At 42.7% G+C, this 16433-nt stretch overlaps 1 protein-coding gene across 2 annotated transcripts in view; it reads left to right on the plus strand.

Moving 5' to 3' along the window:
* LOC145361613 (RNA binding protein fox-1 homolog 2-like) overlaps window positions 1-16433 on the plus strand; it is a 282466-nt gene that overhangs the window by 90189 nt on the left and 175844 nt on the right. For both annotated transcript variants that reach the window (XM_080217472.1, XM_080217473.1), the window contains exon 3: window positions 5287-5334. In XM_080217472.1, coding sequence (XP_080073598.1) covers window positions 5287-5334 — 48 coding nt within the window. The remainder of the gene's footprint in view (window positions 1-5286; window positions 5335-16433) is intronic.

Raw genomic sequence — 16433 nt, forward strand, 5'->3', positions numbered from 1 at the left:
ACTGTGGCATCTGTGGTGAGAGAAACAGAGTTAGCGTTTTGAGTCAAATATGACTCCGCAAAGCTTAAAACGAAATGGAGTCGAGATGTTAGCTTTGTTCTCTCTCCACCTATGCTGCCAAACCTGCTGAGTTTTTCCAGCATTTTCTGTTTTCATATCCAGTTCCAGCATCTGCAGTACTTTTATTTTCTTTTAATGTTTTGGATGGAGTTAGCTTCTGTTGTGGAATGAAACCTGGATTCAGGACTAATGTTGTACTGGTTTTATTTAATGTGTGTTGCATTTGTACAAGATTGTAAACAATTTGATTTAGAGATGATGTACGTTCTGTCTTGCTGCCCTCTGGTGTTGGTCTGCTGCAATTTTGAATAAATAACATTGGCACAATGTTTTGATACAAGTCCTCCTTTTCATCTGTCCACAGTTTTTCAGGTTTAAACACAATTCCTAATGGTTAGCAATACTTAAGGGCATTTGGCACAAAGAAAATATGTCTCACTGAAAGACGACTTTGCAAAATAAATTTTTCAGACAAGGATAAGTTTAAAAAAATCAGCACAAAGCTTGAACTTAACTGAGCTGCTACAATGATTTGCCTTGATGGTAAGCCAGTAGTTGTCAAATCTGAAATTTAGGAAGATTATGGAATCAGTTCTGTAATACAAATTTAATATTAGTCTTTACCCATGATTAGAATCCACTCCCCTCTGCACAATGACATTCCCAGGCTGAACATCACTCAGCTTGTTCTGTTGATGGTGCTTTTCAGTCGACTGCTGGTTTGGGAGTGAGGGAGAAGGATAAGGTCAAATTTCTTTCACATTCCTCTTCCTTGTGCCATTTTAAAATGAAATGCTGGACCATTATGAGGCAAAGTCTTTGGTTTGAATTGTTCCAATGTGTAAGGTAAAGCTGCAAAGATCAGATATTTTAAAGGAAAATTGGAAATAAGAACATAAGAAATAGGAGCAGGAATAGGCCACCTAGCCCTTCGAGCCTGCCCCGCCATTCAATAAGATCATGGCTGATCTGTCGTGGCTCTGTTCCACCTTCCCGCCCTCTCCCCATAACCCTTAATCCCCTCTCTTATCAAAAACCCATCAACCCGCGTCTTAAGAATATTTAGCGAGGCAGCCTCCACCACTTCAACGGGCAGAGAATTCCAGAGATTCACCACCCTTTGAGTGAAGAAGTTCCTCCTCAACTCCGTTCTAAACCGCCCCCCCCTTTATCTTGAGGCTGTGCCCCCTAGTGTCTCTGGAATATCACATTCATTTTGTTTCCTTTCTGTCAGCTATATGTTTATTTCAGTGTGATGGGGAGGTATAAGTGGCCTCTAATCACACCCTTAAGCATCTTCATGTTACTTTCCCTGGCCTTTGTCAGAAAGCACACTCAATATCTAAGCACGGGTCAGTCAGATTTGTGTGATAGATGAACCTTGTTCTTGCTCCACAACAAACACAAACCACTGGTCTACTTTCACTTTCTGCCTCTCTCATGTGTGCCTTAACACCATTCTGCCTGAAGCAGCTCGCAAAGGGAATGAAGTGTTTTGGAGATTGCTTCAGTGTACTTTTACTGAGTTGTATAGCATCTCTTGCATAAAAGAACATCTCAATCTACAGGATGGGGAGGTGAACGTTAAACAGGAAGTGACGGATTTTGGAGGGCTTGGGGTATGGGGAAGAGATCAAAGGAAAGCAGCTTTACAACATGCAAAAGGAGCAGAGTGAGAAGTGGAGAAGCAGCAATCCAGAATTGGAGAATAAAAGGTTTGCCCTGGGATGTAGGGTTGGGGATGCTTTTACGACAGAGTTGGGCGGGACCTTGGAGAAGTTTCCCAGTGAGATTAGATAGGAATTTGACCGACTGGTCACGGGGTGCCAGTTGAATTTAGCAACAGTGGGGCTATTTTAGAAAGAAATACTGGCTTCAGAGCTGTGCTTTGGACTCGAATCTCAGCAGTGAAAAAAGTTAGGTGGGCAGACTTTGGAGAGAGACCATGAATCTCAGCTGTAGCTACACTTAACAGGGTGCTTGTCATGCTGATTAGAATGGCATTGAATCAGGGAATGGCAGGACTGCTGGATCTGCAGCTGAGAGATGGTCTGTTTTCGATTTGAAGACAGAGTACATTTTAAGGAGGTCTGGGTGAACCAGTGCATTAACTTCGGGAAAGGGCTGATGTTGGATAAAGAAGAATAGTTGTGTCTTCAGAAGCTGTATTGAATTATAGTAATGTCATTATTTTCAAACTTGGTGCGTGCTCATGCTGACAAGACACAGAGCCAAATGAGGACTGTGGGAAATTCTAATTAAGCAAATTAGATAACTGGTGCTTCATGTGGTTAGCGCTGTTGCCTCAGTGCCAGGGACCCGTGTTTGATTCCGGCCTTGACTGTGCGGAGTTTGCGCATTCTCCCCGTGTCTGCATGGGTGTCCTCCAGGTGCTCCAGTTTCCTTCCACAGTCCAAAGACATGCAGGTTAGGTTGATTGGCCGTGCTCAGTTACCCCTTAGTGTCAGTGGAATCAGCAGGGTAAATACTGGAGACTCGATGGGCTGAATAGTCTCTTTCTGCACGATAGGGCTTCTATGTTTTTGAATGTTTAATATTAGTTTCTTTAACTCTTTGTTTAGTTTAGTGAGTCATGATGCGGAGATACTGGCGTTGGACTGGGATAAACACAGTAAGAAGTCTCACAACACCAGGTTAAAGTCCAACAGGTTTATTCAGTAGCAAATAAACCTATTGGACTTTAACCTGGTGTTGTGAGACTTGTTACTAGCTTGGTGAGGGACAGAATTGCTTGATATAGTCTAAAACCAAGAACCCAGTGGCAACAGCCAGTCTGCTGAGTTAACCCATCTCGGGAGCAATGGGCACTTGCCATGTCATGCTGAAAGCTGGGTACAGTAATGGGCTGTGTTAAACATCACTCATCTCCTGGGAAGGCAGATCAGAGCAACCACAAAAGACAGGTAATATCACTGGATGGACAAATACTATAACCGATCTTTAAAATAAGGAATACTTAAATCTATTCGATTGTGTAGCTTTACCTACTACTTTGTTAATTTCATAGAATCATATAATCCCTACAGTGCAGAAAGAGACCATTCAGCCCATCGAGTTGGCACCAACCACAATCATACCCAGGCCCTATTCCCATAACCCCACATATTTACCCTGCCAATCCCCCAACACTAGGGTCAATTTATCATGGCCAATCCACCTAACCTACACATCTTTGGGCTGCAGGAGGAAATGGGAGCACCCGGAGGAAACCCATGCAGACAGGAGGAGAATGTGCAAACTCTACACAGACAGTGACCCGAAGCCAGAATTGAACACAGCAGCAGTGCTAGCCACTGTGCCACCGTGCTGCCTTAATTTATTTTATTCATAGCTGAAAAGAGCATTCACTATTGAGTTTTTATAAGAGGATAATAACCAAGTTTGATATTCAAGAATAATCTGAACAAGAAGCTCATATAAATGCTTACTTTTTAGGTCCTTTACTAACCAGCTGATGATCTGAGGTATTGATCACAAATGAACAGAACTCCCCTTTTCTTGAATTGAGTCTTTGCTCTTATTCTTATCTGTCCCTATTTGCCTGCTTGATTGCTGTCAGCTGGCTCTCTGTGTTTCTGTCTGGAATGTGGGGCAGGAAGGGAGTGGCATGAGGTTGGGACAGAGGTTGGCTGCAGAGGGGAAGCAAGCCTACTGAATGGGGATTGGTCTGTGGACAGTCACATGGTTAGAACAAACTGCATTTACAAAATGTCCTGGAGGAGCAGTGAACAGCAGTGGGGGAAATGAGTGAAAGATTAAGTGAATTTGATAGTAGCTGTTGTAATAATTTGCACAGAGAAAGTAAGAATGAGGAAAACTATATATAGATGCTAGAGACACAGACTCTGACAGGGCACAAGAAAATAAACTATCCTACTGTAACCCTGTAAGGCTCTGAAACACCCAATTACCTGTCTAGTTTCCTGATCTCATTACTAAACTATTTACTTTCTTTCCAAACTTTTTTTTAAACAGTTTTATCAGCTTGTGTTCTGCTCTGCTGGTCTGACTTCTAGCAATTTTACTTCTGGCACTCAAAATCTTTCATCTTTTCTCCCTTAAAGTTTTATCATCTAGTGTGTATTTTTTCTGCTTTTTTTCTTTCCAAATTTATTCCCTGGGAGTTTTCTCCCATTAAGTTGTCTATTTGGTTTTGTGTCATTTTACTGCTAATACTGGTGGTTAACTGTAAGGGTATTGATGTTTGCTGACATCTGTACTGAACAACTGGGTGTTTTAAAAACTTCAATTAAAGCAAGCAATCTTTTGTGAGATGTTAGATAAGGGTTGTCTTGAGATCTCTGCAGCCATACTGCTGGGATTGTGGAGAATGTAGTTATGGTTTACACCACTAGATGCTGCAGTTAGTAATGCGAACATGTCCCGAGGGGAAGAAAAAGCCCTTCTCTAAATGCAGCGTTATAGTTGCTAAAATGGAGGCACGATAAACATTTGAGAGCTGCAGACACAAAAGGTGGCAGAGTTCTATCAGATTCTAGCACTGGAAATGAAAAGGTTTAAGACTGTTTGACCCAGCATGAATGTTGGGGTTATAGATTTTACTCTGGTTAAGATTCAAGCTGATTTTTTTTAAAACAGCGTACCATGTTTCACATTTGTGGGAACTGCATCTTTGAAAATCCTGCGTTTTTCTAACAGTAACTGTTAGAAAAAGATCAGTGAAAGCAGATGCCTTTTTAGCTGGGTGAAAGGCCTTCGGTGTTAGAACGCAAGGAAATCTTGCTGTTTGCCCAAATTAGATCCCTCTGGAAACGTGTATTTAGATGTTCAAAATTTGAACTGAAATGTAAACGGCATTATTTTCCTTAACCGTGCGTGTAGATAGTGATTTTTAAAAAATAGTACAGCATTCGATTCCATAAAAATTATTCACAATGAATTTGTTTTAAAGTGCATACTGCTGCTTAGCTGAATATTTAAATTATTTCTTTTTAAAATAGATTCTTAGGTTGTTAAGTATTTTGTGTGTAATAGCCTGGAAACTCTGAATGTCTAGGTTAAACCTGAAACGTTGCCATTTAAGCAAGAACTAGATGGTATCAGTGGACCTACATCCCCCGAAAAGCAGAGAGAAAATCAGCGATAGTGATTTTTTAAAAATTGGCACAAATTATATATGAAATGTATGCTACTGTATTTTGTTTGGAGAATCACGTTATGAAGCTGTTGTGTTCTTTTCCTTAGGATTCAGCACTGGAGTTCAAAGATTGTGCAGAGCGGACTGACCTCATGGTAAGCACGTTTGCAGTTTCTGCTTGGCAATCCAAATTTAGCTGTGGGAAATATTTGATACCCAAACCTATTTTACACATGTAAACTGGAGTGTCACCCCCAGGGTTCCTTTCCCCATCAAAGTTCAGCTTCGAGATTGACTTTTCAGGCTTTTGGTGTACTCCTGTCTGAAGGTGAGATTTCCCAAGACTGAAGGTTGTAAGGTAGCTGAAACTAGCTGTTTAGTGATTGGGAGTTTTATTGTAATTCCCTTACCCCTTAAAAAAACAGATTTGTTTGCATCATTTTAGTGATTTTATTGTGTTATAAAATTCAGGGAATTGTACTGTTATTTGTACAACATGGAATGATAACCAAAATGCCACCAATTTTTGCTGTTTATTCTGGGATCTATTCACAGCATTTTTAACTTGGTACAAACAAGTTTCGAATGCCCAGCACTTCTGCAACTAAATACATTTTTAGCAAAAATGCTTGCCAGTATTACTCCTCTCGATGTTTGTTTCAGAGCAAGCTACAGCATAATTGGGACTTTTACAGGATGTAGACAACGTCAAAAGCAATGCTGGAAGAAGCCTGACATAGCATGTTGGAGATTATCACAATGCTCCCTTCATTTGTGTTTGCTGTCCTCTTACGTCTTTTCAAATCTTTATTCAATTCTCTTTAGTATTATAATTGATACCTCAATAGCTACTTGTCGTAAAGAATTTTATCTTGCAAACTCTCTCTTCATTTCTCTGATCGTCTTTGCTACTGATTCATTAAACAGTGAAAACTATTTACTCTCTCAAAACATGTTAGAATATTGAAAATCTTTTATGATACCTGTTTAATCTTTCTTAATGTTGATAGCTGTGATTTTTCAAGCCTCTCTTCATATCTGTATTCGTGCACTCCTGATACCATTGGCTAAATTGTGGCATATTCATGTAAAAGTGAAGCCCTTTAATCGGGCAATGATTGAGCAAGTTTATCTGCTGGATAGATCAGGAAGATCCCAGGCTTTGTGTGGTGTCAGTTTACCTCCACCAGAACTGTAATAAGCAGCACTGCAAGTGGACTGACTGTTCGGGATGGGGGAAGCCATTTGGGTCCCTGTTTGTAGCACAATCCATTGACCTCTGCTAGAAGTGCAGGTGTGAACGCTGGCTCAGGACAGCATCGCGTTTAACTGACGTCCAACGTTGATCCTGCAACCAGCATTGCTAAAATAGATTGTGGTGAGTGACCTCACTGCTGTTAGTGGGACCTTGCTGTCTGCAGGCTGACTACCGTCTTATGGTGATTATGTTTCAAAATGCCTGATTGACAAGGAGCGTTTTGGGACGACCCCAGGTCGGGAAATACACACTGTGTAATTTCTCTCCTTGAAGGAGTTGCAGTCCACATGCTGCAGCAGATTAGCTCTCAGTCCAGAGTTAACAGCAGTCCTGTTTTACAATAACGTGCATCTTTTATCAATTCAGATGCAGAAGTATAGATCATAGATCATAGAACCTTAGTGTAGAAGGAGGCCATTTGGCCCATCGAGGCCAGCACCGACCACAATCCCACCCATAATCCCATACATTTACCCTCGCTAAATCCCACGACACTAAGGGTGAATTTAGCATGGTCAATCCACCTAACCTGCACACCTTTGGAATGTGGGAGGAAACCGGCACACCCAGAGGAAACCCACACAGACACGGGGAGAAAGTGCAAACTCTGCAGTGACCGAGGCTAGGAATTGAACTAGGGTCCCTGGCACCATGCGGCAGCAGTGCCACCTCTATACATACTGGGATACCAAGGGACAATTGACCATGGCCAATCCACGGGACCGCACATATCTTTGGAGTGTAAGAGGAAACTCTCGCAGCCATGGAGAGAACGTGCAAGCTCAACACAGTCACCCGAGGCCGGAATTGAACCCAGGTCCCTGGCCCCTGGTGAGGCAGCAATGCCAACCACCATTGCATTCAGGACCAGATAGTTAGCAGGGAAATTACTGCAATGCTACAAAGCAGTGAATTGAAATCCTGGCAATATAATCGCTCAGTATAAAACAATGCTGTTACCTATTAGTTGATCAGAGTGACTTACTGAATTGGCAGTGGGGAGTGGAACACAGTGGAGAAAAGTTGGAGACCAGCAATTTAAAGCTCCAATCTCTGGTTGTGAAAGAAAGTGGGAACTTAATGCAGTTGGAAATATTTAGATTTGTGACATTTGATTTGTGACAGTTAATGTGAGTTGCTGTATTTCCCCACTGGGTCCCATTTCCAGTCAGAAGGTTGTAGACGATTTTATAAATTTTTGTTCAATTTAGAACTCCGGATAAATTAAGGAACAGAATTTCGTCTTATTTTCATTTAAAGATGGGTTTGATACATTTTTTAATTCTTTCATGGCATATAGGTGTCACTGGCAACAATTTGTTGTCCAAGCCTAATTGCCCTTGAGATGGTGCTGGTGAGTGTTCTTGAACCACTGCAGTCTATCTGATATAGGTATACCCACAGTGCTGTTAGGAATTCCAGGATTTTGACCCAGTAACAGTGATAGCAGTAGATTTAGGATCATGGACTCCTTCTGAGCTGTAAAAATTCTATGTGGAGTTTGCACTTTCTCCTTGTGTCTGCATGAGTTTCCTCCAGGTGCTCCGGTTTCTTCTCATAGTCCAAAGATGTGTGGTAAGGTTGATTGGCCATGCTATAATTGGCCCTAGTGTCAGGGGCATTAGCAGGGTAAATGTGTGAGGTTACAGGGATAGGGCCTGGGTGGGATTGTGGTCAGTACAGACTCGATGGGCTGAATGGCCTCCTTCTGTACTGTAAGGATTCTGTGATTCTATAAAGGAGATTTTTCAGTGCCTTGCCTGTGTCAGTCCTCTACCAGAGGAACCTGGCTAGTCCCACGTGACAAATCCATTTGTAAAGGGATCCTTCACTCAGAAATCGGAGAACCACTTGCAGCAGCATATTAGATGGCAAAGCGAAAAACACAGGCAGTAATGTATTCTGAGAAATGTTGAGCAGTGTCACAAGTTCTGCTCCTGTCTTCCAGGCTTTTCTTTCTGTTATTCCTAGACAGGTATGTGGTGAGGTTGCAACCTGTCTTTGACTTTCTGTTCTATCCCCTCTTTCTCATTCTCTTCAGTCACCCCTGCTATCAGGAGACGGATTGCACCATTCTGTGAATCTGTTGATGAATGACATAGAAAAGTCTTTTGGGAGTACAGAACTGGAATATTGCTGAGAAAAGAGACATGCTATCAAAGCTTTTCACATTGCATTTATCAGGACAGTTGGCAAAGATGCCTATAGTAAAGGACACCAATTTATATTGCTTGGGAAGAGAATGCTAAATGGTTGGCAAACAGACTGATTGGTAGAAGTGTTGCAATGGAAAATGTACCAGAGAACAGTTAATTGCCAAGTTTTTGTTTAAATTCAAACCATGCAGGTTGACTTTGGTTAAGGTATTGCCATGGGGATGGCAACAAAGAAGTGAGCCACACTGAGCATGACTGATCATCTTCAGCCGGCTTTCAGTGTATTCCATAGCACAGTCACGAAGTTCTCATGTATAGTCTGTCCCTCTTTTTCAGCGATACTCAACGTTTAGAAGACAGAAGCAGCTCTTGTGTTTCTCATTCTGGCATAAGAAGGTGGTAAATAGAGTCATAGAGCTTTACAGCAAGGAAACAGGCCCTTCAGCCAACTTGTTCATGCCACCCTTTTTTTAAACCCCTAAGCTAATCCTAATTGCCCACATTTGGCCCCTATCCCTCTATACTCATCTTACCCATGTAGCTTTCTAAATGTTTTATAGATTTAAATGTTATAAATTTAAATATAAAATATTTTAAAGAAGAAATGAGGTGAATTCAGACTCATGCAATGGTAGTATGAGCACATGTGGAGTAAAACCCGGAACTCCATAACAGCACTGTAGATGTACCTACACCTCAGCAACTGCAACAGATCAAGAAGGCAGCTCACCACCATCTTCTGAAGTGCAACTAGGGATGGGCAACAAATGCTGACCTAGCCAGCAACCCCCACACCCCTTTAAAAGATGAAATTAACAAATACTTGAAGTTAGAGGGATTCTTCACTTGAGTAATAGTGATTTCTGATTAAGTGTCCCATCAAGGGCTGGGGAATCCAATTTAGTGATGTGTGATTGAGAGTGGAAGTGATGAGCTGAAGCCATTGGAATCACATTATGGGATAGAAGAGCTGCAGATTGGAGTCAAATCAAGTATATTTGGGACTAATGCTCTGATACTGCCTAACCTTCCTCCTGACACCAATGTCATGTAAACCTGACCCTCGATGCTGCCCCCACCTCCCCTGGTGCTGCCTTCCCCCCCTCCCCCTCTCCCCCTCATTCCCCGGCGCTGCTTTTCCCCCTCATTCCCCGGCGCTGCTTTTCCCCCTCGTTTCCCGGCGCTGCCTCCCCCCCTCTCCCCCTGGTTCCCCGGCGCTGCCTTCCCCCTCCTCCCCCTCTTTCCCCAGCGCCGCCTTCTCCCCACGCCGCCTTCCCCCCTCTTCCCCCTCGTTCCCCGGCGCTGCCTCCCCCCCCCCCCTTTTCCCTGCGCTGCCTTCCCCCCCTCCCCCTTGTTGCCCGGCGCTGTCTTCCCCCTCTCTCCCCCTCATTCCCCGGCGCCGCCTTCCCCCCCTTTCCCCCTCGTTCCCTGGCACTGCCTTCCCCCCTCTCTGGGGCACTGCATTCTGCCCCTAATATGTGCTTTCTCTGTCTGACATCGCTTCTTTGCCTTTTTCCAATCTTATTTTAACCCCTTAATCAAGAGCTTCTTGGTTATGATCACTCATTAGTGAGTATTGTGTCATATAGTGTGGTGATAGAATGGTTAATTTGAGGTTTTTATTTGAACTATGTGACCATCAATTATGTTCCACCATCTGGTAAGAGCGTCCATTTGTCTGTGCGAGTTGGGAAGCAAGCTTGGATTACGCTAGAAACTGTACCTGGGGAGTGCGGAATGCTATCAGTTAACTGTAGCTTTGCAGATAATTGGATTCACAGACTGCAGATGGACAAATGAACCATCAGGGCTGAGATGAACGGAAATTGCCTCATTGTGCAGGTTTGCCAAGTAGAATCAGAATCTGTATTCTGGAATTGTACTTTATTTTGTGAATAATGTTGATTTCTCCCACAAATGCTTTGCTGTGCTGTTACTCGGTGAGGCAGGACAAGGAGGAGAAGGGAACCTGATGCTATAGCAGTGGAAAATTTGGCTGGTGGAAATGAGACATTGCTTAACCTTGCTTTTTTCTAATGTCCAATAGCTCCTAGATCAAACCTTCCGAGGCTTGGTGGATTAAGTATCTGCATCATGTTGACAAACGTGCGGACTGCCTAACACGTGTTGACACTGACAGATAAAATTGTGATGTTCCAAGGTCGTGATAAACCTTGAGTCTCCCAGTCCCAAACCTAATTTGAATAATTGTATGTAAACATGTTGAATTAGTTAATACGTCTGATAGCATTAGAATCATTGCACCAACAAGTCAGGCTGCAGCACCTTGTCTCTTAGTCCTTTGTAACCTGACTGCTCTGACAAAGGGTCATTCAGATTGAAACATTGGCTTTATTCTCTCTCTACAGATGCTGTAAGACCTGCCGAGACTTTCCTGCATTTTCTGTTTCTGTGACATTGTTATAGCTCAGTTAGGATGCAGCCTGTTCACAACTGACATTTGTTTAGACTGAAAGAATTTCATCCAGGGAGTGAATAATCAACGTTACTTGATTCAATCCTTTGTATCCTATCAAGCTCATGTTAAGGAGGTTTTCAATCCTTTGCATCAGATTCCAACTTCTCTGTGTTCACCTTGTAGTCTCTGACAGTCCTGAAGTGTCAAGTAGCTTTTCATGTGATTGAGGTGGAGATGCTGGCATTAGACTGCGATGGGCACAGGAAGAAGTTTGTCAACACCAGATTAAAGTCCAACAGGTTTATTTGGAATCACGAGCTTTTGGGGTTACCCGATGAAGGAGCAGTGCTCTGAAAGCTTGTGATTCCAAATAAATCTGTTCAGCTTTAACCTGGTGTTGTGAGGTTTTTTCTTTATCTGATTAGAATAGGTATAATACTGTCTGTCTGTCTGGCATTGCCTGATTTTCTCCTGGAAAGAGAAGACTTTTGAACTGTCTTTGAACGGAACTCTCTCAAATTATGAGGGCGTTTGATAGCACAGCATTGGAAATATGTTTCCCCTTGTGGGGAACTGAGTTGCAAATATGGTCACAAAAAAAAATCCAACAAGGAATTCTGGTGAAGCTGGAACTTGCCATTGTATGCAGTGGTTGAAGTGATTGGCATAAATGCATTTAAGGAGAAGTACATGATGGAGAAAGGAACAGCAGGGTATGCTGACAGGATTAGATGAAATAAGATGGGAGGAAGCTCCTGTGGCGCATGGAGCAATTGGGCTAAATGACCTGTTTCTGTGCAGTAAATTCTGTGTACTTGCATACAATATTATCCAGAAAGATGAATTTATCATTTAGAATAAGCCTGATTATATTGCATTGGGAGGTTTGTCCCCCTGTACAACTGGGATTCTTAAGTGCCTCCAGTTTATTATAGGATGGACTGAAAGGGCATAATTGTTAAAACTATTCTTATGTCACGTCAGTGTGTTTTTAGAGTAGGGCTGTAGTAAACCTTGTGTCCATAATATTCCTGAGCTGTTGCTGTAGTTCGTTCCTCCTGGTGTGTACACACACACACACACACACACACACACACACACACACACACACACACACACACACGTTATTTCTAATAATTCTTCCCCTCCACCTTTTCCTCCCCTTTCATAAAGATACCAATTCTTCCTAGGAAGCTCTCTAATACCTTACCCAAGTGGCCATTTCTCATCTGGGTTTGGGCAGTTTAACCAACAGTTCATTGTGGAGGCATCAAATCTGAGGCTGTTTTTGTTCTCACTGTATGTTTGCATGGAGACGTTTTCCAGCATAGATCACTATGTAGCACTCAGTGCTGTCCTGTCCTCCTCCACCCCTAAGCTCAAGCATTTGAAGCTGGTTATGGTAAATGATCTTCTACCCTGGCTAAAATGAAGCTAACCAGGGACCATGCTAGATGTACTCATTACTATATGAAAAAGTTTTTCACATTACTGAAAATAAAGGATCATTTGATTAATGGTAAACTCAAGACCTCAGTGCTGTGTGCAGCATTGGGCTTCACAGTCTAGGAAGAAGACTTTATAGTGGGTACAACAGACATTCCTCAATGTGCAACTCCAACAATACATGAAGCTCAACACTATTCAGCTCAAGGCAGCCTGCTTGATTGACACCCCATCCACTACATTAAACAGTCACTCCCTTTATCACTGACACACGGTGGTAGCAGTATGTACCATCTGCAACAGGCTTGTTCAGTGTGCAGCCTCAGATATCCCCACATGCCATCTCCTCATTTGGACATGGGCCCTGAATTCTCTTAGGAGTACCACTGTTTCCAGATTTACACCATTTCGAAAGTATCCTGTTCTAAACTTTTCAAATCTAAATCTTTTGTAATGCAGTCTCCACAGTTCTATCCGTTCACTTGATCGATATCTCTGTAATTTTATGTTTCCGCCAACACTGGTTGCAGTGTCACTTAGCTTTGTGTCATCACCAATTTGCACATGTGGTTTTCCATCCCATCACCTAAGGTGCCAATAACTGGAGTAAAAAATGAAGGCCCAGATTCTTGCAGGGACCCCTTTAATCACAGCCTGCCAATTGGTGTTCTAGCGCTTTGTCCCCACTCTTATTTCTTGCCATCTGCCTATTACTAAAACAGGTCAGTAACCTTTCTTTGATTCCTTTAGCTTTTAACTTCAGTTAATAGTCTCTCGAGAGATTTTATCAAATGCTTTTTGCAAGACCATATAATGAACTCCCATAGATATTCCCTGTCCCTTCCATAGATATTCCCTGTCCCTGGACATCTGCAACACTATCCCCTTCCTCTACTGTAAATACTGATGCAAAGTATTTCAGCATGTCAGCCATTTCCTCATTTTACTGATGGTATCTCTGCTGTGAGTTTAAGGAGCCTGCCTTGCGCCAGACCACCCTTTGCTTTTCTACTCCAAGTGGAAAAGTATTTCATTAATTAAGATTCCTTTCAAGCTTTTTCACATTGCATTTTGTTGCTTTTACTATCTGTTCTGTCATCTTTGTTCTTTATATCTCTGCCAGAATTTATGCTTTATTTTTGCATTTTGTGTGATTTTTCTTTAATGTTATTTCTTACTATCTTTGTACGTGGCTGCTTTTCCTTCTTGGTAAGTAGAGCTCTTGCTGCTTAAGGGTATAAACTAGTTATGTATCATAAATTGTTTTCTGAACACCTCCTGCTGACCTTCTGTTATTTTTCTGATCAACAGATTTTCCACAGTAAGCTGAAAAAAAATGTTTTGTTGCACTGATCTTACATAAATCTAGAATTTTAGCTTGTTCACATTTCTCCCTTTCAAACGTTGTGTTCAGCAGGATCAGACTTTGATATCTTTGACATCAAAAAGCTTATAAAAATTCATTATTCAGAATTGCACAGTTGAGTGAGGGACCAGTGCAAGTGGAGGGCGGTGTGCAACTTATTCTGTGATCACTGCTGGCTAGACCTAGTCCAGCATTTGTTGTCCACCCTGAATTATCCTCGAGAGGTTGGTGGTGGCCCAGCTTTGTGAATGGCTGCAATCCATTCACAGTGCATTTAGGAAGGGAGTTCTGGAATTGTGATCCAGTGACCGTGAAGGAACAATGATAAGATTGGAAGATGGTGTATAGTTTGGAGGTGAAGGTGTTGCCATGTTTTTGCTGCCTGTGTTTTTCTGGGTGGCAGAAACCACAAGTTTTGGAGACGCTGTTGAAGTAGCCTTGGTGAGATGTTGCTCCAATGCACCTTGTATATAGTAAACTGTTGTCACTGTGTATCAGTGGTAGAAGGAGTGAATGTTTAAGTTGGTGAATGGGGTGCCAATCAAGTGGAATGGTTTGTCCTGGATAGTGTTGACCTTCTTGAATGTCGTTGGAGCCAGTCTTATCTAAGCATGTGGAGAGTCACACTCTTGATATGTTCCTTGTGGACTGTGGACAGTGAACATGCTTTGTTGAGTCAGTGGGTAAGTTACTCACCTCACAATTCCCAGCCTCTGACCTGCTTCTGTAGCCAGAGTATTTATACAGCTTGTTCAGTTCAGTTTCTGGTCAGTGATAACCCCCAGAATGGGATATTCTGTGATGATAATGACATGGGGAGATGATTAAATACCCTCTTGTTAATTGTGGTCATTTCCTGGGTGTGAATGGTTGTGTTATCAGCCAGGCCTGAATGTTGTCCAAGCCTTGCTGCACATTGACATGCACTGTTTCAGTATCTGAGGAGTTGTGAATGAGTGGCCCCAGGGAGACTTATAACAGAGCAATGAGGAGCAAAGAGAGTGGTGCCAGGACAACTCATTCTGTGAACCGACCATGTCCTGAGAAAATTTCAAATTCACAAGGAAGCAGGACGGCGATTGGTTTGCTGAGTAGTTATGTGTTTTATCTTTCAAAGCCCAGCTAATTTATTTGTAATTGTGTTCCAGTTCATAATAAATAGCATGTAAAGTAAAGGCACAGCAGAGCAGCTCAGCCATGTGGCATACCCATCCTGTAACATGTGCAAAGCTGTGACTTAGACAACCACGTGCAGGAAATGTCACCAGCTGCAATATTTTGAATTTTAGGTTTTGGAACTCCAGCGATGGCTGAAGTCACTGCAGCACATCTGTGAAGCTGAGAATCATGTGCAAAGCACATTTCAGAAGGTGTTTACGTCGCAGGTTGAGAGAGTAAAGGCAGGTATGATCTTCAGACTGTCAGAGGCTCAGACAGGTAGTACAGGAGTCCCACAAGTGTATCTCCTTTACTGTTTCTCTGTTTTTGACATTGATCTGGGTGATTGTTCCTCAGAAGAGTGCAGCATGCACCAAGATGTGGCACCACTGGTGGCTCAGCTACACAGGAGTGAGGAAGGAGAGTGGAAAAGCAATAGTGGTAGTAGATTCAAGAGTTAGGGAAACAAGCAGGCATCTTTTTGTGGCGGTAGACTTGACTCCAGGATGCTATGTTGGCTACCTTGTGTCAGGGTCAAAGACGTCAATAAGCGACAGCACGGGATTTTAATGGGGGAGGATGAGCAGCTGGAGGTCATGAAGTACTTTGGACCATCGACATAGGTAAAAAGAGCAATGATGTCCTGAAAGCAGATTTTAGAGAGCTAGGGCAGAGATTGGCAAACACTAAATATAAAAAAGGACAGTAAGAGTTTTTATAAATATATAAAGAGGAGGAGGCTGGCTAGAGTGAATGTTGGACCCTTAGAGGATGAGAGGGGGGATTTAGTAGTGGGGGATGAGGAAATGGCTGAGGCCTGAAATAAGTTTTTTGCCTCGGTCTTCACGGAGGAGGACGCAAATAGTTTGCCGGGTATTAAAGATAGGAGGATGGTAGGAGTTGAGGGCCTGAATGCGATCACAGTCACTAGAGAGGTAGTGCTTGATCGGCTAGCGGGACTGATGGTGGACAAGTCCCCAGGACCGGATGGAATGCATCCCAGGGTTCTGAAGGAAATGGCAGAGGTGATAGTAGATGCCTTAGTGATTATTTTCCAAACCTCGCTGGATTCCGGGGAAGTGCTGGAAGATTGGAAAATGGCTAATGTTACGCCGCTGTTTAAAAAGGGTAGCAGGCAAAAGGCAGGGAATTATAGGCCGGTTAGTTTAACATCTGTTGTGGGAAAAATGCTTGAATCCGTCATCAAAGAAGAAATAGCGAGGCATCTTGAGAAAAATTGTTTGGTAGAGCAGACGCAGCACAGATTCGTCAAGGGGAAGTTGTGTCTGACGAATTTATTGGAATTCTGTGAGGATGTGACTAGTGCGGTGGACGGAGGGGAACCAGTGGATGTGGTGTTTCTTGGTTTTCAGAAGGCGTTTAATAAGGTGCCGCACAAAAGGTTGCTTCAGAAGGTTAGGGGGCATGGAGTTGGGGGTAAGGTGTTAGTG

The sequence above is a fragment of the Carcharhinus amblyrhynchos genome, chromosome 35, assembly GCF_965287045.1.
Source record: "Carcharhinus amblyrhynchos chromosome 35, sCarAmb.v2.hapA, whole genome shotgun sequence".
In the NCBI taxonomy this organism is placed as follows: domain Eukaryota; kingdom Metazoa; phylum Chordata; class Chondrichthyes; order Carcharhiniformes; family Carcharhinidae; genus Carcharhinus; species Carcharhinus amblyrhynchos.